Here is a 22,424-nt window from a genome sequence, read left to right on the forward strand (position 1 = left end):
GGAGGCTCCAGGCACAGAAATCCCGCTGGCCTCCCAGAGGCCGGGCCTCCCCCGTGGCAGGGCAGGAGAGGGGAGCGCACCTCACGTGAGGCCCAGCTTCTCTGGGACAGCTTCAGTGTCACAGTCTGTCCTAGGACTGCACTGCTGTTGACATTGGGATTTGAGAAACTGTCACCACGCCCAGCCCCAACTCCTAAAGGAAATTAGGCAAAGATGTAAAACGACATCAAGCAGCGGATCTCCCCCCAAAAGCTGCACAGGGACCTCCTTCACGTGCTCCTGGTAGAGCTCGACAGACTCGACAGACGACAGACTCGGCTCAAAGCAGAGCAGGAAGATGCCCAGCCCCTACCGCCTACACCCCCAGCTGCACAGGGAGGGGCCATGGCTGAGTGGCAGGCTATGAGGGGCTCATAATCCAGACAGCCTGGGATCCCCCAAAGCTGAGTCTGTGGCCTCAAGCCCAGTGGTCACCCCATTTCCCAGAGAGGTGGAAGGGCTCAGAGGAAGGGGCTCCCCTGAAGGGCCCCCAGGCTAAAGCAGAAGGCAGAACCAGGTTTCAGCGGGCGCCTAAGGCTGTGCCCAGTAACTGAGTGCAGTTACTACGAGAGTGGTCTGGAATCTCTGGGCCTTCATCCCCCTGACTGACTTGATTTTAATCACATCAGGACTTCCCGGAACCCCCGGCCGACCAGGAGCTAAAGGTAAGTGATTTTCCAAATTAGATACTCTTTCTTTTCGCTAGCCATTTTTTTGCACAGGGGGGAGAGACTGGCAGGAGGGAGCCCCTCTCTGGCCAGAGCCTGGATCAACAGTGGCATCTAGTGGCTTCAGCGGAAAGCTGGGGAGCCAGGGATTTGTTCGGATCAGTAGTCTTGAATCCTCAAGTCCTCCCTCTGGCCCCTCTCCCCCCCCACCCCCACCCCACAGTCCTGAGCTGTCCTGGTTCCAGATGTCTCAGGCCATTGTTGGAGGAGGATCTAGAAGTGTGCAGCTCTTCAAAGCTTTCCATCTCCTCTAAAATGTCCCTGTCTGTGCTCTGTCTCCCCGGCTCAGGCTTGGTTCTCCCTAGCGGGACCCTTCCCCGGAACAGGGACCACCTTCATCCTATTTATTCACACGGGCTGGCCTCGGCCTCGGTGTGGCTGTGGCCCCACATCCTTTTCTCGGGGTGTGGGGGGGAGGTGGATGCAGGTGGGGAGGAGTGCCTCAGATGGCCCTTAGAGGGCAAAGCCTGAGTCCTAAGAGGGAAAGTCCTCTTCAGGGGAGGGGTCTGCCGGGGGCCAGCACAGTACCCCTACACGCAGGGAGGCACTCTCATCGCGTTCTCCTCTGCCATCGTCCAGTTCTGCAACCATTAGATACCAACCCTGAGCCAGTCCAGGGATGAACAGTCTTTCTTCTCCCGTCCCTGTGACTCCATGTTCCTGAATCCTGGCATCCTGTGGAGCTGCGCGGTCATGAGCAGTCACTATCATCTTGGGGAGATCCTAGGAATAAAATTATTACTTTCCAGAAGCTATTTCCAATGACTAGTTGGACCAGGGAGTTCTTTTGGAGACAAATAAATGTTAATTCCAAAATAAATGTTAACTCACAGCTGAGTTCCTACATCCCTGGCAGACGCACCGCTGGGTACATAGATCTGCTCATGGATTGACTGCACTGTTAGGAAGAGACTGCTAGGTTTGGGGATCCCTGAGGATACCAGACACCCTGTCTTTCCTGAGGGCCTGTAACTTCCTGTCCAAGAAGGACTGCAGACCCTCCCCCTGGGCAGTATGCACAAGAGGTGTACATATCACCTAACACTGGCTTGTGTTCGAACACAGCCCAAACACCAGGGCTTTCTCCTCTTGACCTTGACCCCAGGGACTGGCCAATAGCAAGCAGAGACCACCCTCTCCTTCCTCCAGGGGGTATCATCCTGTCCTTTATTGTGTGAGTGATGGAATTGCTCACAGATGGTGAGAAATGATGGAAGAGGCCCCCAAGGGAGGGCTTTTCTGTCCACTCTGCTCAGTTGGTTCCCTGGAGTCTGTGCAGTTATAGTCCCAAGAGATGCTTTATGGAGGCAGTATCCAGTGGTCTATAAAGTTGGGGGGATGCATGAGCCTGAACCCCCCTGTACGGAAGTCTGTATTTGCATTTTCAACCCTCTTAGAGTCAGGCAGAAAAGAAATCCTCCCTCCCTCCCACCCTTACCAGCCACGGCTCCCCTTCGACTCTGCACAACCCCCACTGCAGTCTTGGAACTGGCATCCTGAGCGGCACTCTGGGGACCAGACTCTACCCCTCAAATTTACTGTTTCTGTCCTTTGACCTCTTGGGAATTTTCCATCTGAGGAAATTCCCAGCAGGAGCCTGAGAGGCCCAGTGTGGGAGCGTGGCTCACTCGGGGTCAGCCTCCTTCCGGCCTCGTGGAGAGGCAGACTCCCACATCCTCCAAGGATGCTCCTCTGCAGAGTCCCGGCTTCTCCCACAGCCACTGAGGGCCAGGAGGCCTGCTGTGGCCTCAGGGTCTCTGGCAGAGAGACTGGTGCTTAATGTACCCTGTGTGCTTCCCTTTAGCTCATTAAAATGCCTTTAGCCCATGGGTCAGCGGCCACAGGAGTGGCTGGCAAAGTGCATCAGGAGCCTTGGAAATGACTTACAGAGCCTCCAGCTGATCCTGGGAATAACTGTTTTCCCTTTCCTCCCCTCCCAGGTGACCCTGGATCTCCAGGCAGAATCGTGACCTCAGGTAGGCAGGCCTGGGAGGGGTCCTCTTCCTGTGACTTGGTCCCTCGTGTCCTGGTCCCTCACTCCCTGGCTCTGCCTTAGTGCCCTCCAGGCAGCACCAGTCTGGTCTTCGGATGGCAGGCAGGGGAGGGCTCTCGGGTCAGAGGTAGTGACAGCAGGAGGCACTAGCCCGACCTGCCCACAGCCTGGCCTGGGTCCCAGCACCTCTAAGCAATGAAAGTGAGGGTCCCTGTTCCATGTGCCTTTTGTTTCCAGAGGGATCATCGACCATCACCGTCCCAGGCCCCCCGGGCCCTCCTGGAGCTATGGGACCGCCGGGACCTCCAGGTGCCCCAGGTCAGTCGCTTTCTTGCTTTACTGTTTGGTTGCGTTTAAGTACAGCAGTGTTTGCTCAAATCCTGAACCCCAGGGAGGAACCCCAGGAAACGTAAGGAGCCTCCTCCCACCCCAGCAAGTACCCCAAGCGCCCTGCAGGCACGCTTCACCAGGCACCCACAGCGCCCTTGGACTCATCTACGGCCACTGGGCTCAAGAAGTAGCAGGGTCAGGACTGGGCCCAGGTGGTTCTGCCTCTGGAGCCTGGGTGTGACTTCAGTTGATTTCCTTCTGGAAAACAATTTAGCAGAATGCATCAAGGGCAACAAAAAATGCTAGGAATCTGTGCAGAGAATCTGTCTCCACATTGTCCAGCCACAGTGGCATCGCTACATAATCACAAAGACATAGAGCTGTTAGAAGATCATCCTGGTTTTTAAAAGTGCAGGATCCTCGGGAGTGTGGCTCTGAAGTTGCAACTGTATTTTTACAAGATGAAAATAAGAATGCTGGGGGTGCCTGGTGGCTCAGTCCACTAAGTGTCCAACTTCAGTTCAGGTCATGATCTCACGGTTCGTGGGTTCGAGCCCTGCGTGGGGCTCTGTGCTGACAGCTCAGAGCCTGGAGCTTGCTTTGGATTCTGTGTCTCCCTCTCTCTTGTCCCCCCCCCCCACTCATGCTCTCATTCTCTCTCTCAAGAATAAATAAACATTTTTTTTAATGCTGTAAGGAAAAGAGATGCTTACGAGTTAGAGGATTACAGGTGATACTTTTTTCTATGTTTCCAAAATACCTGTGATGTTGTTATATCTATTTTTTTTTTTTTATTTAAGTAATCTCTACACCCAATGTGAGGCTCGAACTCACAACCCTGAGAGACCAAGAGTCTCATGCTCTTCTCTGACTGAGCCAGCCACATGCCCTTATCTGTTTTTTTTTAATTTACACAATTTTATGTGTAAATGAAATAGATGATTTAACATGACCAATGCGAGTATGCGTCAGCTTCCCCCCCCGCCCCCAGCCCCGTTAAGCTACAGTGAGAAGGAGGATATGGGGGCACTGAGAAGTCCCTAAGCACTGGGGACAGAGAGGGCAGCTATGCCTGTCCCAGAGCCAGGAGTTTGGCAGAGTAAGGCTCACGGGATGGACCACAGGGCTGTTCAAAGTGCTTATGGCTCTCCAGTAAGCAAGCTGACCCTTTGGGGCCACAGTTGCATGCCTTGGGAGGAAACTAGGTGTGTTTGGACCTGCCCTCTCTTCAGTTCTTTCTAGAACTGTGACCCTGGAGGTGTGGTAATGCCTTTTCTTCCCAACTTCATCCCCAGGTCCTGTGGGCCCAGCTGGTCTCCCTGGACAGCAAGGTATGTCCGCCCTGAAGCATTGGACTTGGGGCTCAGCGTGCAGGCTTCCTTTCCTGACCAGACTTGGGACCCCGCCTTTAAGTGGGAGACCTACATTTTGGGGAGGGAGGTCATGGGGTGACCCAGTGCCTCACCAAGGGCCTTGAGGGCTTCAGCTGCAAGGGGAGACACCTCTCTTTCCTGAGTTTCTGAGAAGGTAGGGGTCCTCTGGACAGGGTTTTGGGGCTATGTGGCACCCTGGTCAGGGTCAAGCTTGGCTTTTTCGTAGGCATCAGGGCTCTTGTGCCAAGATCCTGATAATTGTGCTACTTTCCACTAATGTATCCAAACACCAGAAAACAGTCAGCTTGGGAAAAATTGGCCCTGTTCCCCCTGGGCTGTTGGGCCTGCAAACAGGAATGTTTACCCCTGAGTGTCCAGGCCCCGCCCACTCCGGGAGCTCCGCCCCGCACACCAGGACCCTCCCAGGCCCTCTAGAAGAAGGCACAGAGGGGTCACTGCAGGTGGTGCCCACCTGAACCTGTGTCCTTTATACAGGCCCGCGAGGGGAGCGAGGACTTGCTGGTGAATCGTTCATGGGCAGCAGCAGCTCCATCTCTGAGGTCCTCTCTGCCCGTGAGTGCCCCCATGTTCTCTGGGACGAGGTGACACTGGGGTGGGAGGGGGACAGATGGCACCACATTTGGGGCCTGTAGCAGCTGTACCAGTGAGTCATCCTGAGCCCTGATGTGAGCGAGGATGACTGGTTCCTCTGAAAGACAACGCCAGCCTCCAAGGAACAGCAGGGCTTTTGTCAGCTCTGGGGGGTGAGTCACTGGGATGGGGCAGCTGGCAGAGGTTCTTGGGATTCCAGGAGGGCGGGGGGCAAGCGCTGGGAGCTGGGCGCTGGGAGAATGACTGGCAAGAGAACTGCATCCCTACTGGGAGCGATGACAAAGGTCCATGGGTTCTCAGCCACAGGCCCGACCCGGGAGGGTGACTCCTGGGTTCTTCTGTTCCCAGAGTTCGTTAAGGAGCCCAAGCAGACCTGCCACTAGGCCTCCCACTTACACACCTGACAGCAAGGACAGCAGCCAGCCGCCGTCCAGCAGTTGCCGTGTGCTAGACACTCGGTCCTGGGACCTCACTGGGTCTTCACAGTGCTCCCGGGACATAGGTCTTACACCTCTGGCTTAGCGAAGAGTGAGCTGAGGCTGAAAGAAGGTGACCAAAGTCACCAGTGCGCAGTAGCAGAGCAGATTTTGAACTCAGGCTGACACCAAAGCCACATACTTAGCCATTAGGGCATCTGATGGCAGCTCTGCCCTGCCTCGCTTGTGAACGAGGAGCACCGCTAGCAGAGGGGCTCCCGGAGGGCGCTGTGCATGATTCAGAGCTGGCCTCTGGGGCGTGAGTGTAGCCCGGGGCGCCTGGCACTGGTGATCCTCATGAAGGGGTGAGGCTGGTGGAGAACTGCTTCATGAGAGCTTTTGCTCATTTCTGTTTTTGTTTTTGTCTCCACAGAAGGTCTTGATTTACGCGGTCCCCCAGGCCCACCTGGCCCGCCTGGGCCTCCAGGTGAGCATCTCAGGGATCACTGGAAGGTGGGGAATCATGGGGGACAGGGCACTTAGTGAGGAAGCCAGGATCCGACCCCAGGGGCCGGATCAGCTCCCTGAGTCCAGCATTGCCTCTTACTGGCTCTTTTCTGCAGGACCTTCTATTCCAGGTCCCCCAGGACCCCGAGGCCCAGCAGGTGAGAGCTGAGCTCCCTGGTGAGAGACACAGGACTGTGGTGCCCCTGGTCTCTTGTGGGCGGGCGCTCTCAGGAAGGCTTCCCTGGCTACTTCTCCCGGGCAGAGGGTTCTTGGCCCAGAGCTTGGCTTTACTGAGTCTCGGTGGTTCTCTTATCTAGGAGAAGGCCTGCCAGGCCCCCCAGGCCCCCCAGGCAATTTCCTGGCCGACTCAGGTAATGTTAGAGCCCCGTGCCACCTGCTCTCCACCCCCGCCCTGGCTCCGGGACACGCCAAGGTCCCAGGCTTGCTGGCTTCCTGACCGACTCCCCCTGTTCCTCCTTCAGACCTGCCCCTGGGGTGTGTTTGCATAAACTCCAGAGAATGGGAAACCTTGTCCCTCAAGGGGAACCCACCCACCCACCCTTCTATTTATCCATCCACCATTTGTTATGTATTTCCTTTATTTTTCTGTCCACGCTTCCCACTGTCCATGCCTCCATCCACCCACCCATCTGAGCACTGCAGGATGCCAGGCTCCGTGCTAGCGGCTGCTCCCTTACAAATACCACTGTGCCCACACTCAGAACTCCTTCTCTCCTCTGCAGAGACCTTCTTCTCTGGCCCCCCAGGCCCCCCTGGGCCCCCAGGCCCCAAGGGAGACCAAGGTGAGTAGCGTCTTGGGGCACAGAAGCTCATGTGCCCCCACTTGCTCGGGGTCCCCAGGAGTCTGGACGAGGCCGGGTCAACGGGGGCATCTGTGTGTCCTCCGCCGTGTCCTATGAGGAGCCCGGCAGTCTGGAGCATGGGGGAGGGCGGGGCACAGTGGCTAGAGGCTCCACAAAGACTCACCACCTCTGCGCTGGGCTCTTGGCACCCACTGCGGGCCCCTTGAAGCCACAGCACCTGGTAGGTATGCATCTCACGCCTGCTCTGCCTCCTTCCCTCAGGCCCCCCAGGCCCTCGAGGACACCAAGGTCAGTAGAGCTGCTATCAAACGAAATGCAAAGAAATGCTAATGCGGGGTGGGGTCAGGCGGCAAAGGCTGAACTTCCAAGCCTTGAACTTCCTGTAAATGAGGGTAGATTGTGTCACGTGGGTGTCTCTGTGAATGGTCAGAATGGCACTTGTGGTGCCTCTAGGTACTGCCCAAAGGGCTGTGGGGGGAGGGGGGGTAGGCTCAGGAGGGAGGGGAGGGGAGGGTCGGGCTGGGGCCTGAGAGGAGTGTGCCACTGACTGTCCCCTCCCTCTCGGGTGTGTCCCTCAGGCGAGCAAGGCGTCCCAGGGTTCTCAGCCTCAGGTAAGTGCTGAGCCCCCACCCCCGCTGCTGGCTCTGACCAGAGCCCCTCCACCCTGGCTGACTGCGCTGTGTTGTCGGCTCCCAGGTTCCAGCTCCCTTGGACTCAACCTGCAGGGACCGCCTGGCCCTCGAGGACCCAAGGGTGACAAAGGTCAGTGAGGGGAGCAGCCAAGAAGGCAGGGACATGTGAGAGCAAGAATGGCTCCCAGAGTCTGAATAGAAGGCGGCGAGTACTCCCTGGTGTTAAAGGCTTGGGAGGAAGGAGAGGCTGGAGAGAGAGAGGGATGAGGACATTGTCCAGTCTCTGCCTCAAGGGGGTTTGTGGTAGCATTGCAGACACAAGACTGAGATATCTGGGACAACAGTTGCATCACATGCTGATACACATGGTTGGGCTTAACCAGGGAAGGTTTCCTGGAGGAGGTGATACAAACAGGGCTTCTTGTTTTGGATTCCAGGTGATCCTGGTATCCCAGGGGCTCCTGGCATTCCTGGTAGTCTCTCTCAAGGTAAGAACCAAAGGTGACCAAAGACCCTCTCCCCTTCCTCAAGCAAGGACACTGATTCATTCATCCTTCCACCCCGCACACCCATGATTCACTGTTGATCGGGTAGCGTCTCCATGTGGTAGGGCCTCTGCACTGCCCTTAAGGAGGTGACAAGTTGGTGGAGGTAGAGGGAAGGACCCTGCATGGTGAAGGTGGCCGACGATGCTGAATGATGGACAGGACAGACCTGCGAGCGAGGGGTGTCGGGAGATGAGGGAGCCTCTGGGGTGGTGAGCGGGTTGCTGAGGGAGGAGGGTCCGGCGAGCTCTTCAAGTCTGTGCCCTTTCAGACAGTGGCTGCTCCGGGCACTCCCTTCCTGTCTTTCCTTCTCTTTGCCACCACCTGTTTGTCTCACTAAGAAACACCCTCCGTCCCTGGGCTGTGGAAGCTGTGTCTGCCCCAAAGGTAGGCTTCCCTGGTAGACTCAGGCAGCTTTCCCTCCGGCAGGGGGATCGTCGTCCGGCACCATGTTCATGCCGGGTCCGCCGGGCCCGCCGGGCCCCCCTGGGCCTCCAGGCTCCATCAGCAGCTCAGGCCACGAGATCCAGCAGTACATCGCTGAGTACATGCAGAGTGAGTCCCAGGGGCTGAATTCGTGTGTGTGTGTGTGTGTGCGTGCGCGTATGTGCATGTGCGTGCGTGTGCGCCTGCTCACCTGGGCATCTCCAGTGCTATCGCAGCTGGCTTCCAGTCCCCTCCCCGGGTGAATAAACAGGACAGATCCCATTGCCTGCAGCAGTGCAGGGAGGTCAGGGAGGCTCCGGGAGTGGGTGAGAGTCAGGAGGCTACCATGGGGGGGGAGGGGGGAGGTGTGTGTGTGTGTGTGTGTGTACACGTACATGTGCTTGCGCATGTGCACGCCCAGCAGGGGACAGCGGTCTGTAGGCCAGGCCTGGGTCAGAAACCCGGCCCTGGAGCCAGGACCGCGTGCCCACGTACTCCCTCAACACTCACCTTCTCATGGCAGCCCCCACGGGTGCGTCCTCACCCCACACTCCTCCACAGGAACACAGCCACACACACACTTTCACACAAGTGTGCAGGTGTGATTTCCAAGAATGCACACGTAGGCTTTGCCAAATGGTGGCTGACTGGAGCCTCGTTGGTCCACAGTCTTGAAGTAGCATCTGACTCAGCACAGGCCTTGGCCTCAGCTTCTCTGTCTGTAACCAAGAGTCTAGGCTCCCTGCTGGCCCTGCCTTGGGCCACGGAGGTGGTGAGGAAGGCTCTCATCACATGCTTCAGGTCATCTCTGGGGGGAGGTCATGCCCTCTTGGGGACAGGCATGACGTTGCTCTTTTTGTTGGCAGGCGACAGCATTAGGTCTTATCTGTCTGGAGTTCAGGGTCCCCCAGGCCCGCCTGGTCCCCCAGGGCCTGTCACCACCATTGCTGGGGAGACTTTTGACTACTCGGAGCTGGCGAGCCGTGTCGGGAGCTACTTACAGAGTAAGCCTCTCCCCACCCCCGTAAAGACCCCTTCCTCCCATGGGCACTTTGCTCCAGAGCCTCCTCGCTTGCTTTGCTGTTTGCTTTGCCCTTCTGGATGTGAAGGTCAGCTCTGAACTCATGGCTCTCGGCCACTGGGATGTGGCTTCAAGAACAGAGGCCACCCTGAGGAGCCATGTTTAGCAAGCCTTCTTGGGGTTAACAGAGGTGTCCCGAGTATGTGAAGAGGGATCGAGACTGGCAGGATCTGGGAGAAGTGAGGCTAGGGCATACTCTGGAAAACAAACCGCATTTCTTACCGAACAAAAACAAACACAAAAACAGAACCGCCGTTGTCGTTTGCATTCACAGCAGCCTCCCAGTGCCCCCATTCGTTCATTTTCCCACCTGGAACGAAGGCCAGGCCTTCGTGCTGCTGGAGCAGTGAGGGCGCTGCTTCAGTTTTGCTAGTAAGCAAGTAACTCCACTTTCCTTCCTGACAGCCTCGGGGTCCAGCTTCAGCGCCTCCGTCTCCTCTGCGGACATCCTGGCGGCCCTGCAGCGTGAGCGCCCGCCCCGGGCTGGAGGGTGGGAACTCTGTGGGGCACAGCTCATCCCCATCTGGGCCCTGTGCTGGGGAGCCGCTCCTCCTCGTTCCCAGTCTCAGTGAGTTGGCACTGACTGGGGAGGGGGCGGCAAATCTCCTGGTCCCCGGGGCCGGGTAACCGTCCCCAGTGCCAAGTAGCCGGGCAGGTGCAAGCTTGCCGCTTCCCGCGGGGCCTGAGAAGCCACAGCTCAGGGCCAGCCTGTGGAGGTGTGGGGGCGCCATGCCAGCTCCGCTTGTCCTTGCAGGGGAGGATGTGAGGCAGTACCTGCGGCAGTACCTGACGGCGGATTGGTCCCTGCAGTCTCTGGACTACGCTGAGCTGAGCACTCGGATCCTCAGCTACATGTCCAGTGAGTGCCCGCCCTTCTGGCCTGTCCACTGTGGCAGGTGGTTGGCGGGGCCCCAAGGGAGGGGGCGCCCAGTCCAGAGGGATGAGCTGTGTTCAGAGCCTTTCCCACCTATGTTGCCAGAGCAGCGCCCAAGCCTGGCCTCGAAAGCCAGATGTGTCTGGGGCGCCATCCCCTAGGTAGTTCACACACGTGCTGCACGTGCCCGGGCAAACCCCGACACATGGCTGCACGCTGACCTGCACACATCCCGGGACCCGCAGCCCCAGCTCTTCAGTGTTGTCCGCAACTGTAGTCTGAGTTCCTCTTGTGGCCTGTTTCTTCCTGCCGCCCCTGTTCCCCTCCTGGGACCCCACTTTGTCCAAATGACTCCTGTGTCTGGCTTCCTGACAAGGTGTTTCCCCCTCCTTCGCCCTGTCTGATTGGAATCCATCACAACTTGGGGTTTTGTTCCTCAGGTTCTGGAATCAGTATTGGGCTTCCTGGTCCCCCGGGGCCCCCCGGCTTGCCAGGAACATCCTACGAGGAGCTTGTCTCCTTGCTCCAAGGTGAGGCTAGGCAGGGAGCCACCTGTCCACGTGGCTGAGGGTGGAAGGCAGAGGCCTTGGCCCAGGCCCCCCACTGACTCTGTGCTCTTCTTTGGTGTCCCAGGGTCTGAATACAGAGGCATCGTTGGGCCCCCCGGTCCTCCTGGGCCCCCAGGGATCCCAGGCAATGCGTGGTCCAGCATCAGCATGGAGGACCTCTCCTCTTACCTGCACAGTAAGGCACAGGGAGGAGAGCAGGGGCCCGGAGCCTGGCCTCCGGGGCCCCCACGGTTTAGCGAGGGGAGCCACGGAGAGTTACACCCAATCGTCCTGTTGCACACACAGGGCTGGGCCTGGAGAGGCACACACTTGCTTTTGAGGTGCTTTCAGCCGTGACGGGGATCAGTGGGAGAGACTGTGATCCCAAGTGCAGCTCTTAGAGCAGTTCAGAGGCAGCGTGTGATCGCATGGCAGGAGGGCACAGGGGAAGGGACGGGATTTGGACCAAGTGAAGCTCTGGGACAAGGAGCAGGAAGGCAGTGGGAGCAGTGGCTCTGGAGTGGTGGCAGGAGCTGGGCTCCCAGTATCTCCTCCTCCCCCAGAGCTGCCCCCCCGGGGGCAGGCGGGGAATTCAGTGTGCCAGCGGGGCCCTCCCTCACCTTTCTCTGGCTTCCCCTCCAGCTGCTGGCCTGTCGTCCATCCCTGGCCCTCCAGGCCCCCCTGGTCCCCCAGGCCCTCGAGGGCCCCCAGGTGTCTCTGGAGCCCTGGCAACCTATGCCACTGAAAACAGTGACAGCTTCCGGAGCGAATTGATCAGCTACCTTACCAGTAGGTGCCCCTTTCCCAGACCTTGCTCCTCCCTGTAGCTTGCTGGCACTCGGGGGGGGGGGGGGGCAAGTGCGTGAGCCCCAGTGAGCAGGAGAGCAGCTTCTTCCCAGCTTCCCTGCTCCCCGTGCAAGTGCCTTGACATTTGCATCCTGCTTCCGGGTCGTGAGACCTGGGAGAGGCCTCAAAACTCCCTTCCTCTCCACCCCGAAACCTGAGCCGCACCTGACGTGGCCTCCCCCTCCACAGGCCCGGATGTGCGCAGCTTCATTGTGGGCCCTCCAGGCCCTCCGGGGCCACAGGGGCCACCTGGGGACAGCCGCCTGGTGTCCATGGATGGCTCCTACAGCCGGGGCAGCAGCTCCTCTCACAGCGCATCGATCAGTCGGGGCACCTCCTACAGCTCTTCCATGGGCGTAGGAGGGGCCAGCGGAGGCTCCCTGGGCGAAGGGGGGACGTTTGGCATGGACATGGGCCTGGGCCGAGGCTATGGGGCAGAAGGTGGCATGTACGGTGGTGAAGGAGGACTGTTCGGGGCTGGCTTCGCCGGAGGTCTGGACTACAACGAGCTGGCTGTTCGCGTGTCTGAGAGCTTGCAGCGTAAGTCATGACCTTTCGTGCGGCGGGGAGGTTGGGTGGGAGCCCTCGTGCAGCTAGAATTTCAAGCTCCAGAAACTCACCCTCTCATTTTCGGAGTGCCCAGACTACAGGGACGGCACTTCTGGCAGATGGAGGGGTGGGGGGGTAGGGATTCAAGGCGGAGGTTCAGGCTGAGTTCTCTCAGCCAGCTTAGTTCAGGAGCCCCATTCAAGACGGGACCAGTGCGGCCGGGAACAAGGCGTGTTGGTCTTTGGACTTTGCTACTCCCGCTAGCGTGTCTTGTCAGAAGTCTTGATGACGTTGGTTTCTGGGGGGGGTGGAGGGGAGGTTGTCGGTTAGGAAGTCCTTTCTCCCGGTAGCTACCAGCACAGCACTGCCGTCAGAAAGCCTCTGCTGCGAGGCCACAGCAGCAGAGGCCTAAGCCAGTCCGCAGGGAGGGACACGGGAAGCCAGCAGGCTTTCTCCCTTGCTGCTGCCTCATCTATAGGTTAATGGCATGGGTGTTCAGCACCCCTAGGACTCTGCTGTCCTGCAAAGAGGAGCTGAGTGACCCTGCTTCCTGTGCCCACATTCTGGTGCTTCACAGGTCAGGGCCTGCTGCAGGGAATGGCCTACACCATCCAGGGCCCACCAGGCCGGCCAGGGCCCCAGGGTCCCCCCGGCATCAGCAAGGTCTTCTCTGCCTACAGCAACGTGACTGAGGACCTCATGGACTTTTTCCGAAGTAAGGGCAGCCTGTGATGGCTTTTGCAACACTTACCTTGTGGCATGGTGTCAAGTGCTTCCTGAAAAACTTTCAGTTATTCACACTTGAAAGGCTGAAAATCTGATAAATTCTCAACGGTTTTCTTCTTGTGGATCCCAACTGCACCTCTCCCTTCCTGTGCTTCTCTGAACAAAGCTCTTTACCTCCCAAACTCCAGGGGGACCCCTTGTCTGAGGCAAGTCTTGTCTCCCTGCAGCTTATGGAGCCATTCCAGGGCCCCCAGGGCAGAAAGGAGAGGTGGGCACCCCGGGACCCAAAGGTAAGTGGCAACAGGGAAACAGCCACCAGGATCCCGTGTGACCACTCCCTCTGGCTGGGAAGCCTCTCCCTTGCCAGTGCTGTCCGGGAACCCATATAGCTCCTGCAGGCCCTGCGCTCCCACGTGACTGAGCACACCCATTCTGTCCTCCCAGGTGAGAGGGGCCCCGCGGGACCACCAGGTCGGCCTGGGCCACCCGGCCCTCAAGGACATAAGGGAGAGAAAGGAGATGCAGGTAAGCCGTGGCTGCCATTTCCTGCAGGGCTGGGAGGCTGATGCTCAGAGACGAGGGGACTGGTTCTGGAGCAAGCCTGAAAAATTAAGGCAAATGCCAATTACTGAAGGCAGATGCTGCCCAGACCACCGCTGGCGAGGCAGTGAAATGAGCAGCTAGGGTGAGAGACTGCCTATGTGTGGAGAAGACGACCCCCCTGTGATGAAATAGGGTAAACCATGTGAAGAACTTGAGAGTCTTAAAAGCGAGTTTATCTCGCAAGCCCGTTCTGCAGTTCTAACAGTCACTGCAGCCTGCAGGGCGCAGGGGATTTAACTCCCTCCTCCAACTTCCAGGAGACCAAGTCTACGGCCGGCGGAGAAAGAGAAGCATCGCCATCAAGCCATGAGCCCCTTGGCGGAATAGCCCCTGGCACCAGTTTGTGCAGTGGCTTAGGACACTCCTGTCAGACTCTCTCCAGAGGGCAGAAGCCGGATGATCACTCCCTATCGAGCCAGCACAGCCAAACAGAACCCCTGTTTTAGTCTGGAACAGTCTCTATATAGATCTATATCTCTCTATATAGATGTAGCATCTAAAGGTCCACAACCTGAACCCACTCTGTTGGGGAATGAGACTGGCTACTCTGCTGGCTCGACCTGAGCTCCTTGGCGACTTTAGCTCTTCGATCTAGCTGCAACCCAGGAAGGCCGGGGGCATACATACTTGCTGGCTCAGGAGTCCCTGAGCTTTGCCTAAGAAATGACCAGAAAAGGGAAGAGGGGGATGGGGTGGGTTCTGGTTGTATCACTGCAAGGCTGTGCTGTCTGCTCCTTCCTGTTTGTTCTGCATTCTCTAGTCATAGAAAGGACTTGGCTAAGAAGCAACTCTTGCAACTGAAAAAATTAAACACTTCTGCTGAAGATGGTGACAGGGTTTCTAATAGTCCCTTCTGGCCACGGACCCTGTTCCCACTTGCTTAGGTCGTCTGATTGTAGATGTGGTTTCCACTGAGTTTGACAAGGGGTAACGAGGGAGAAAGACGGTGGGGAGGGAGGGAAAATAGGTAACTTAATGCTGTGGAGTTCTGCATGTGGAGGACATGGGGGACTAGGAATGGTTGATTTTTAAGCACTTTTCAGTACCTAAAATATGTATGTGGTCTGTTAGATGAAAGTCATTTCAAATGCAAAATTTCCAATTAAAAAGTTTTTTTAAATATTACGTTTAGTGTGATCCCTCTAATCAAAGAGAATGAAAAAGAGGAGAGAGGGAAGGTGGTGATTTGGGGTTGGGGAGAGGGAGACAAAGTAGACAAAGTAGGAAAGAGAAGGGGAGAGAAAAACTAGGGGTCAGGCAGGCAGACAGAGGGAAATAGAGACAGGAAAGGAACGCGAATGAAAAAGAAAATGAAAAAAGGGAAAGAGCAGAGAAAGAGACAAAGCAAGAAAGAGGGGAAGAGATACATAGAAAGAGATGGGAAAAGAGGCAAAGGGAGGTGTAGAGAGAGACCAGGAAAGAGAATGAAAAAAGTGGGAAAGAGATAAAAGGAGAAAAAGGGAGAGAAAGGGGAAAAACAAGGTCTGGGTGAGCCCTACGCTAATAACACTACTGTAAAACCCGAGAAAACAAAACTAGGTATACTTGAAACATACCTTCTGGCATTTTGTTTAATCAATGAGATTTTTATAGGCAGACCTCGATCTGCAACTATTAACCTGACCAGATTACAAAGCATCTAAAGGCTTTCCCTGAACATTATCTGAAATGAACACCGAGGCAACAGATGAGCAACAAGACTATTAGCAATTAATGCAGTGCCATATCCCAGCACAAAGCACTGATTGTGGGGCACATGTAACAATATGCAGAAGACCAAAACTAAAAGGAAAACTGCCTAAATATCAAATGCCCCACAGAAATGCACAGTAACATCATTCAAGTTCAGAAGAGGCTGCACTTGGCCAACTTGTGAAATGTTTGTTATAAGCTGTGACTCTTAATCCCATTTTTAATTATCTAGCAATTAAAATAAATCTACTTCTCTACCTTCTAAAAGTCTGGATAGGTTACTTTCTATGTGGTCTCTTCTGAGTACCTCACATACTGTCCTGGGAAAAGACGGACCCTTGAGTTCTGTATTGAACAATTAGCGGCAATACAGTGAGGCAACATTCTACGTGGCCTGCCAGCCTCCTTTATCACATCCTGACAACTACCTGCTACGAATCCTCATAGAATTCCAAAAAATGAGTTCTTAAGGCCTCCAGAATTTCAAACATTTTGCTATGTAATGACAACTGTATAATGAATGACTGCATCACACCTTTTAAAGTTTAACCTAAAAACTGAATCAAGTTACAGGCTCAAGTATTACACCCCCTGTGATGGTTCTATTAATCAGATTTGATCAATTAGAGTGTTTCCTTAGTTACTCAATTTACCTTTCCAAGCTATCTGGAATCTTCACAGAGTCCGATGCTTAAGCAAAACAGGATAAAGGTCCAAACCTGCTACCTTCCCTGGACAGAACCAGAAAGGGGAAGGACAGATAGGAGATGAATCCTCAGCTGGATGGCAATGAATCTGAGCCTCTTTTGTTTCACTTAAAAAAAAAAAAATCAGGAATGAGCTTAGTGTGTGATGCTCCTGGATTAGAAAACGACCACTGGGCCTCCCTCTGGCCAAGCAGAGCACCTGCCAAGCGACACCGCCTTGTGTCTCCTGCCTCTTGCATGAATGTATCAGTGATGGGAAGAGGTTACTTTCAGCAGAAGTGAAGTCATATGGTTAGTGAAATGTTTGGTGAGAAAAAGGATCCATCCCAAGGGGTTAAAAAAATATATATGTGTGTGTGTACATATACACACACATGTTGATGGAACTGTTTTGGGCACCACCCAAAGGAGGGCTTTACAGGCTAAAAGACACCCCCTTTCCAAGTTAGTAGTAAAAACTACATTATTCTGTGTGGTGATGAGTCAGGTGGGAACACGAGCAAGTCGGGAAGGGTCCAGAGGCTTGGAGGACTATGAGGGTTAAAAATGTAACTAGGACAAAAAATGCTGCAAGATGTTCTCATGCAGGACAACCCAGTATCAAAGATTCTTAATAAAAGACCACTTACCAGGGGCACCTGGGTGGCTCAGTCGGTTAAGCATCTGACTTCGGCTCAGGTCATGATCTCGCGGTTCGTGGGTTCGAGCCCCACATCGGGTTCTGTGCTGGCAGCTCAGAACCTGGAGCCTGTTTCAGATTCTGTCTCCCTCTCTCTCTGCCCCTCACCAGCTCATGTTCTGTCTCTCTCTGTCTCAAAAATAAACTATAAAAATTAAAAAAAAAAAAAAAGACCACTTACCAGAGAAGATTAAGAAATAACTTTATTTTTCATTTGTCAATCCCATGATTGAAAAGACATGTTGCTCCCAAATAGACAAGAGGCATAACTGGAAACAAAATTCATTCTGAAAACTTAGCTTATGAGGTTATTACACTGTAAAAATCAGCAAAGGATCACTGAAAGCTGCAGCCAACATTTAAAACTGGTGTAACATTCTACTCAAGCTCAGCAGAAATTTTAAAGCCATTATCAAAACCATGTCAGCCACAGACTAGCAACAATAGACACATTAACTGTTGAGCCTTCAAGAAAAGCATTTAAAATATCCCATTTCCTATAAAAGATCATCTCCTTGAAAAGAAGTGATGTGTTTCATCAGAAGATCCTGAGAACTGGAGCTAAAGTAACTCTTCTTCCACCCCAGTTCTAAGCCCTCCTGTAATCAATATCTATAGCTAATCTCAGACAGAATTTGGCTTCTCAGAAGAGTCTTTGTCATTTAAGCACAGTGTGGAATGGGAGAAAGTGTGTAGTCACCAGGGAACTAACAGAGTACAAAACACAGTTACTTCTGAACTCGCTGATGCTCAAGAAATCAGAGACCCTCTGTTACAGTGGGTCTCGTATGCCTGAGAGCTTTGTGCTTGAGGAAACACTACTTGGAGGTAGCTCTGGTTCGGTTTATATTTAATTACAATTTGTCGTATCCTGTCACAGGAAAGTTCCAATATTTTCAACAAAGTATAAGCATTCTCAATTTCCTCTTTACCCCCCGCCCCCCCCCCATAGCTTCCCCACTGGAAAGGGTAAGAAAAAGCTTAATTGTGACTCCATAAAGAATAGCAGCTAATTCAGCAGTTCACACTCAACTACAGACAGACAGGACGAGGAAAGGCAACCTTGTGCAGCGGGCTCTGGAGCCAGGCCTGCAGAAGTGTGGTGTGCGGTGTGTTCACAGCACGTACGGAGAAGAGGGAGGCTGGCGCTAGGGCACACACAGAGACTTTCTTTTATGTGTTTCATCATGTATTCTGCCACAGCAACAAAACCACCAAATCAGGAATGGATCTGACTGTACCCTTTGATTTCAAGGAAGTCTGTGCCTGTCCCCAGTTCCCCACCTACACTTCACACGCAGGAACAAATGACCACTATTATCTATCTGAATATAGGGCTTAACAAGAAATGAGCAGGGATGGGTAAAAACAGCATTTCTGTAACAAAACGCTTCCTGAAAAGATTCATGTAACTTAAGCATTAAAATGAAATCTTCACCTCTATATATGTATCATTTTGCAGTCCTGCACCCACATGAATATGGTCATATATGAAAGAGAACTCCAGCAAGGACACTGAATCCAAAGGGCAGTTTTAAGGGTTTTACAAGATTTGTTAATAAACTTACCAGAGTGTCAACCATTCTACTCTGAGCCTCTTTTATTTAATACTCTCAAGTCAAGTTGAAAAGAATAAAAAGAATCAAATATTCAGACCAAATTATTTATGTGCCACAAGCTATTTAGCACACAGGATATCCTTTAAAAGATACTGGAAAAATGTCCACTACCTGGATTATTTTTATAAAGCCAATAAACTGAAAATTTCAAAGGAGAGAGTAGTATAAGAACCTTTCACTTCTCTCCCTCTGCAAATAAATCATTAAATACATTGGGTAACATTATACTGTCACGTTTATCATAATAATATAAACAATTTCCATCATCATCCTGAATATTACTTTATAAAGATATATACTTTAAAAGGCTTTCAAAACATTTTTCAACCCAGCATTTGAGAATAAAGCATTAAGAGTTTTGTATACAGTAACACATTCAATGTGATAAGTGTATGAATTTACAACCATACATAATACATATATATGTATATATACTTATATAAAAAACAAACTTGGCCAGAAGTTAAGGCTACCTACAAAGTTGTCCAAGAAATTATGCTTGTCAAAACAATTACAAAATTAAAATCACACATGCATTTTTAAATCATCTAAACCACTGACAAAATAAGGTTCAGCATTCAAAGTTTTCAAATTAACTGCAAGAAAGTGCTACACATATTTACATTTTCTTAACATGAATCAGTGTTCCCACCAAATTACACTTGAATGTTTCACCAGCCTCAAATGTAATATACCTAAAATATGAAACTTCCACATTTGGTACCTGGTACTCTTCGAAGAGAACAGGTTGGAAGTGGCAAGCAGCAGGCCTGATTTACAAATGTGCCATCTCACCGACCAAAGTATGTTTCATAATACTGCTTGACCTGACCTTGACCTTGGAATTCTAAGTCGCAAGAAGGACCAAGAGTGAACATTTCATTAGTAATTACACGGATCAGCAACCATATGGTAAAGGTTTCAGGCTTTTCCCACTCAAACCAAATAATTTAAACATGGAACTAAATAAAATCAAAATATAAATGACTTTCTCTCAACAACACAGCCATTTCTGATGTTGCCTATTTTATTTAAATGCTTTTTAAAAAAGTATTCTGAACAAATGCCTCTTTTAAGATTAATTTCAGAAAGCACATTTAACGCAGAGCCTGCAGGCCTTGGGCAGAGTCTTCTTCAATGGACAAAGTGTGCTAGGATGGGTGAGGTCACTGACCCAGCTCACAGTCTATTTTAGGAAATGAGCTGGAATGCTAAGCCTATACTTTTAATTTGGTGAGTGTTATATGCCGAATTTCAGTATCTAAAAGCTCCTTTTTCTTCATCTTTCCAACCGTGCACAACATAGATTTTAGGATGAAAATTTCATCAAATGGTAATAGGAGCAAGATTTTAAAAAACAATAATGCTTAATGCTAAGGAGGTTTGTTCCTGTTGAATCAAAACAGAAAAGCCTACTTTAGACTGCACTGAAATTTAGTGTTTTAGGCACTATTTTAATAAAACTAGCACCCTTAATTATTAGCTCATGACCGAACAGGTAATTATTTTAGACAAATTATGGAAATAATGTTTCTTTTTAAAAAGAGTTTGTTGCTATTTAAAGATAAAATAGATTTATTTACTCAACCAATATGGTATTTTCAGCAACTCATAGCTTTTTCATGAGAGCAGATTCACCGAAAGAAAATTATTCCAACTCTTTTGACAGCAGAGTTGCAACTACAGAATTTAGGCATCACTGAGAAGTTAGGTCAGGTAAAAAGATATTCACTAATACTGTGACCTAACACATTTTTTAAAAAAATAACTTCAAACATTTTATCTCTAAAGTTTTTCATGTAACAGTGTCTAAAGAACACAATTTTTAAGATTAATATACAAAATCACCTTAGGGAATTACTGCAAGATGCCACTTCGCCAACATGGCCTAGCATCTGTCACGGTTCCTTTCCCTTCATCTTTGCTAAATAAACAAACAAACAAAAAACACCTAGAAGGTGAGGCAGGTGATTGTCTTCGTAAGCTCTCTGATAAAGACTGTGGCAGAAGATGAAGAGAACAGAATGACATATTTAAGAAGCCAAACCCAACCATAGACTGCTTCCTATTGTTATGACCCTGTGGAATGCAAGCTAGGAATAGGATAAAACTTGGAGATCCGGCTCTGGGTTGATGGGTTAAGGCATTCAGACTCTCCAGTCATTTTAAAGAACACCTCCTGTTCCTGCAGTTTCCTGGCAAACTCTTCTTCCAGTGTCTTAAAAAGGAAGGGAAAAAGAAATTATGTGCTGGGATTATAAACAGAATTTACTCTGACAGCCAAGAATAAAACTATTTGCTCAAAACACTCTCTCTGTATGCCATCCTAAGGAGGACCGGAGTGCTCAATGTTTAGAATAGGCTGTGCACAGCCCTAGACTCAAGCCTCTGGCTCAGCCATATGAATGTATAACTTGGGTCAATTACTCACCTTCTCCCTATTACAGATTCATTTTACTCCTCTGTTGTAAAACTGGGACAATGTCACCTACCTCAATGGGTTGCTATGTGAGGATTAAACGTGAAACATACTAGGCACTCAAAAGATGGCACCTGTTATTAACCATTACCTGTCTCTCCCACATGGCGCTTTCCATTTTCTGTTTTTTATTTTGATTTTTAGTGTGCATGTCTTTTCTTCCACACTGGACAATAAGCTGTTTGAAGCTAGGCCCTAAAGCAGATTCATCTTTATATCCCCACAATACAGAGCAAATATAGTTAAGTACTTAATAAATACTCTAGGTATTGATGACGTTGTAGACAAGTGACTCAGGGATAAGTGCTGCTGTAGAGGCACAAAGTATAGGAGAAAATGGAAAGAAACAGGAAGTGTTCGCTTAGAAGTGAAACATGAGCTCAGTCTTGAAGGAAAAATAAGAATTTGATAGACAGGATGTGGAAGGTATGCCAGACAGAGGGGGCTGAAACAATGCACATGGACAGGAAACCACAGACTTGGTGTGAGTAATGGTGATTATACCCAATACCAGAATATGAACAGGTACAAAGTGGCCTGTGGGACATGCAGCTAGGAAGTATGACTGTGGCCAGGGTGCCTGGGTGGCTCAGCCGGTTAAGCATCTGACTGGTTAAGGTCATGATCTCACAGTGCCTAGATTCGAGCCCCGCATCAGACTCTGTGCTGACAGCTAGCTCAGAGCCTGGAGCCTACTTTGGATTCTGTGTCTCCTTCTCTCTCTGCCCCTCCCCCACTCACACTATCTCTCTCTCTCAAAAATAAACAAAAAAAAAAGTTTGTGGCCAATGGTATGGCACTATGACAGCTTCAAAGTCAAAATGAAGAATTTGTGTTTTATTCTGATGGAACTGTAGCTTTATCAATACCACAATGCCAGTATCAGAGATGTTCTTGAATATACTCTGCTGATGGCAGGCAAGTAGGAAGAAACGAAAAGGAACTCAAGATCAGAAGGCTCATTACGACGTTACTGAACAATTTAAAGCAAGCAGAATGATAGTAATGGGAATGAGAAATTTTCTAAAAAGAAAAGTCAAAGTTATTTGTCATCTCACTGAAATGGGATGTGATGGAAATGAAAGATAATTCACGTTGCTCGACTAGATGTAATTAAGAGGACAGGGTATCAGGAAGAACAGTGATGGTAGGTGGGACTGAGAGGAGGAAAAGAGATGGAGATGAAGGAGAAAGGCTGCTGAGTTCAGTTTTACTTTCACTGAGTTTACAATCTTTAGTAAACATTCAACAAGTATGTATTGATCATCATAATATGCCAGGAACCATTCTAGAAGCAGATATGTATCAAAGAACAAAGAGATAATGTCTTTGTTTTCAAGGAGCATGCATTCTAGTGGGAGAAAACAATAAACAAATGTGTCTGTCTCCTGGTGAAGATGCTATGAAGGAGGGGCGCCTGGGTGGCTCAGTCGGTTAAGAGTCCGACTTCGGCTCAGGTCATGATCTCGTGGTTCGTGGGTTCGAGCCCCACACTGGGCTCTGTGCTGACACCTAGCTCAGAGCCTGGAGCCTGTTTCAGATTCTGTGTCTCCCTCTCTCTCTGACCCTCCCCTGCTCAGGCTGTCTCTGTCTCTG

General features: G+C 51.5%; 2 protein-coding genes across 3 annotated transcripts in view; one reads left to right on the forward strand and one right to left on the reverse strand.

Moving 5' to 3' along the window:
* The window catches only part of COL17A1 (collagen type XVII alpha 1 chain), a 50,230-nt gene extending 35,456 nt beyond the window's left edge, over positions 1 to 14,774 (forward strand). Inside the window, exons 33-57 of the mRNA XM_039244018.1 lie at positions 669 to 704; positions 2,708 to 2,743; positions 2,998 to 3,078; positions 4,386 to 4,421; positions 4,959 to 5,036; positions 5,925 to 5,978; positions 6,115 to 6,156; positions 6,316 to 6,369; positions 6,742 to 6,801; positions 7,084 to 7,110; positions 7,401 to 7,433; positions 7,519 to 7,584; positions 7,892 to 7,942; positions 8,429 to 8,554; positions 9,292 to 9,429; positions 9,912 to 9,971; positions 10,261 to 10,365; positions 10,821 to 10,910; positions 11,014 to 11,124; positions 11,571 to 11,717; positions 11,964 to 12,314; positions 12,901 to 13,038; positions 13,277 to 13,339; positions 13,494 to 13,574; positions 13,910 to 14,774. Of these exons, the coding sequence (XP_039099949.1) occupies positions 669 to 704; positions 2,708 to 2,743; positions 2,998 to 3,078; positions 4,386 to 4,421; positions 4,959 to 5,036; positions 5,925 to 5,978; positions 6,115 to 6,156; positions 6,316 to 6,369; positions 6,742 to 6,801; positions 7,084 to 7,110; positions 7,401 to 7,433; positions 7,519 to 7,584; positions 7,892 to 7,942; positions 8,429 to 8,554; positions 9,292 to 9,429; positions 9,912 to 9,971; positions 10,261 to 10,365; positions 10,821 to 10,910; positions 11,014 to 11,124; positions 11,571 to 11,717; positions 11,964 to 12,314; positions 12,901 to 13,038; positions 13,277 to 13,339; positions 13,494 to 13,574; positions 13,910 to 13,962 (2,117 nt within the window). The 3' untranslated portion in view covers positions 13,963 to 14,774. The remainder of the gene's footprint in view (positions 1 to 668; positions 705 to 2,707; positions 2,744 to 2,997; positions 3,079 to 4,385; positions 4,422 to 4,958; positions 5,037 to 5,924; positions 5,979 to 6,114; positions 6,157 to 6,315; positions 6,370 to 6,741; positions 6,802 to 7,083; positions 7,111 to 7,400; positions 7,434 to 7,518; positions 7,585 to 7,891; positions 7,943 to 8,428; positions 8,555 to 9,291; positions 9,430 to 9,911; positions 9,972 to 10,260; positions 10,366 to 10,820; positions 10,911 to 11,013; positions 11,125 to 11,570; positions 11,718 to 11,963; positions 12,315 to 12,900; positions 13,039 to 13,276; positions 13,340 to 13,493; positions 13,575 to 13,909) is intronic.
* A 2,137-nt stretch (positions 14,775 to 16,911) lies between these two features.
* SLK (STE20 like kinase) overlaps positions 16,912 to 22,424 on the reverse strand; it is a 58,742-nt gene continuing 53,229 nt past the window's right edge. For both annotated transcript variants that reach the window (XM_039243974.1, XM_039243972.1), the window contains one exon: positions 16,912 to 20,567. In XM_039243974.1, the coding sequence (XP_039099905.1) occupies positions 20,421 to 20,567 (147 nt within the window). In that variant the 3' untranslated portion in view covers positions 16,912 to 20,420. The remainder of the gene's footprint in view (positions 20,568 to 22,424) is intronic.

Source organism: Hyaena hyaena, unplaced genomic scaffold, assembly GCF_003009895.1.
Source record: "Hyaena hyaena isolate Hyena2069 unplaced genomic scaffold, ASM300989v1 scaffold_233, whole genome shotgun sequence".
Taxonomy (NCBI): Eukaryota; Metazoa; Chordata; class Mammalia; order Carnivora; family Hyaenidae; genus Hyaena; species Hyaena hyaena.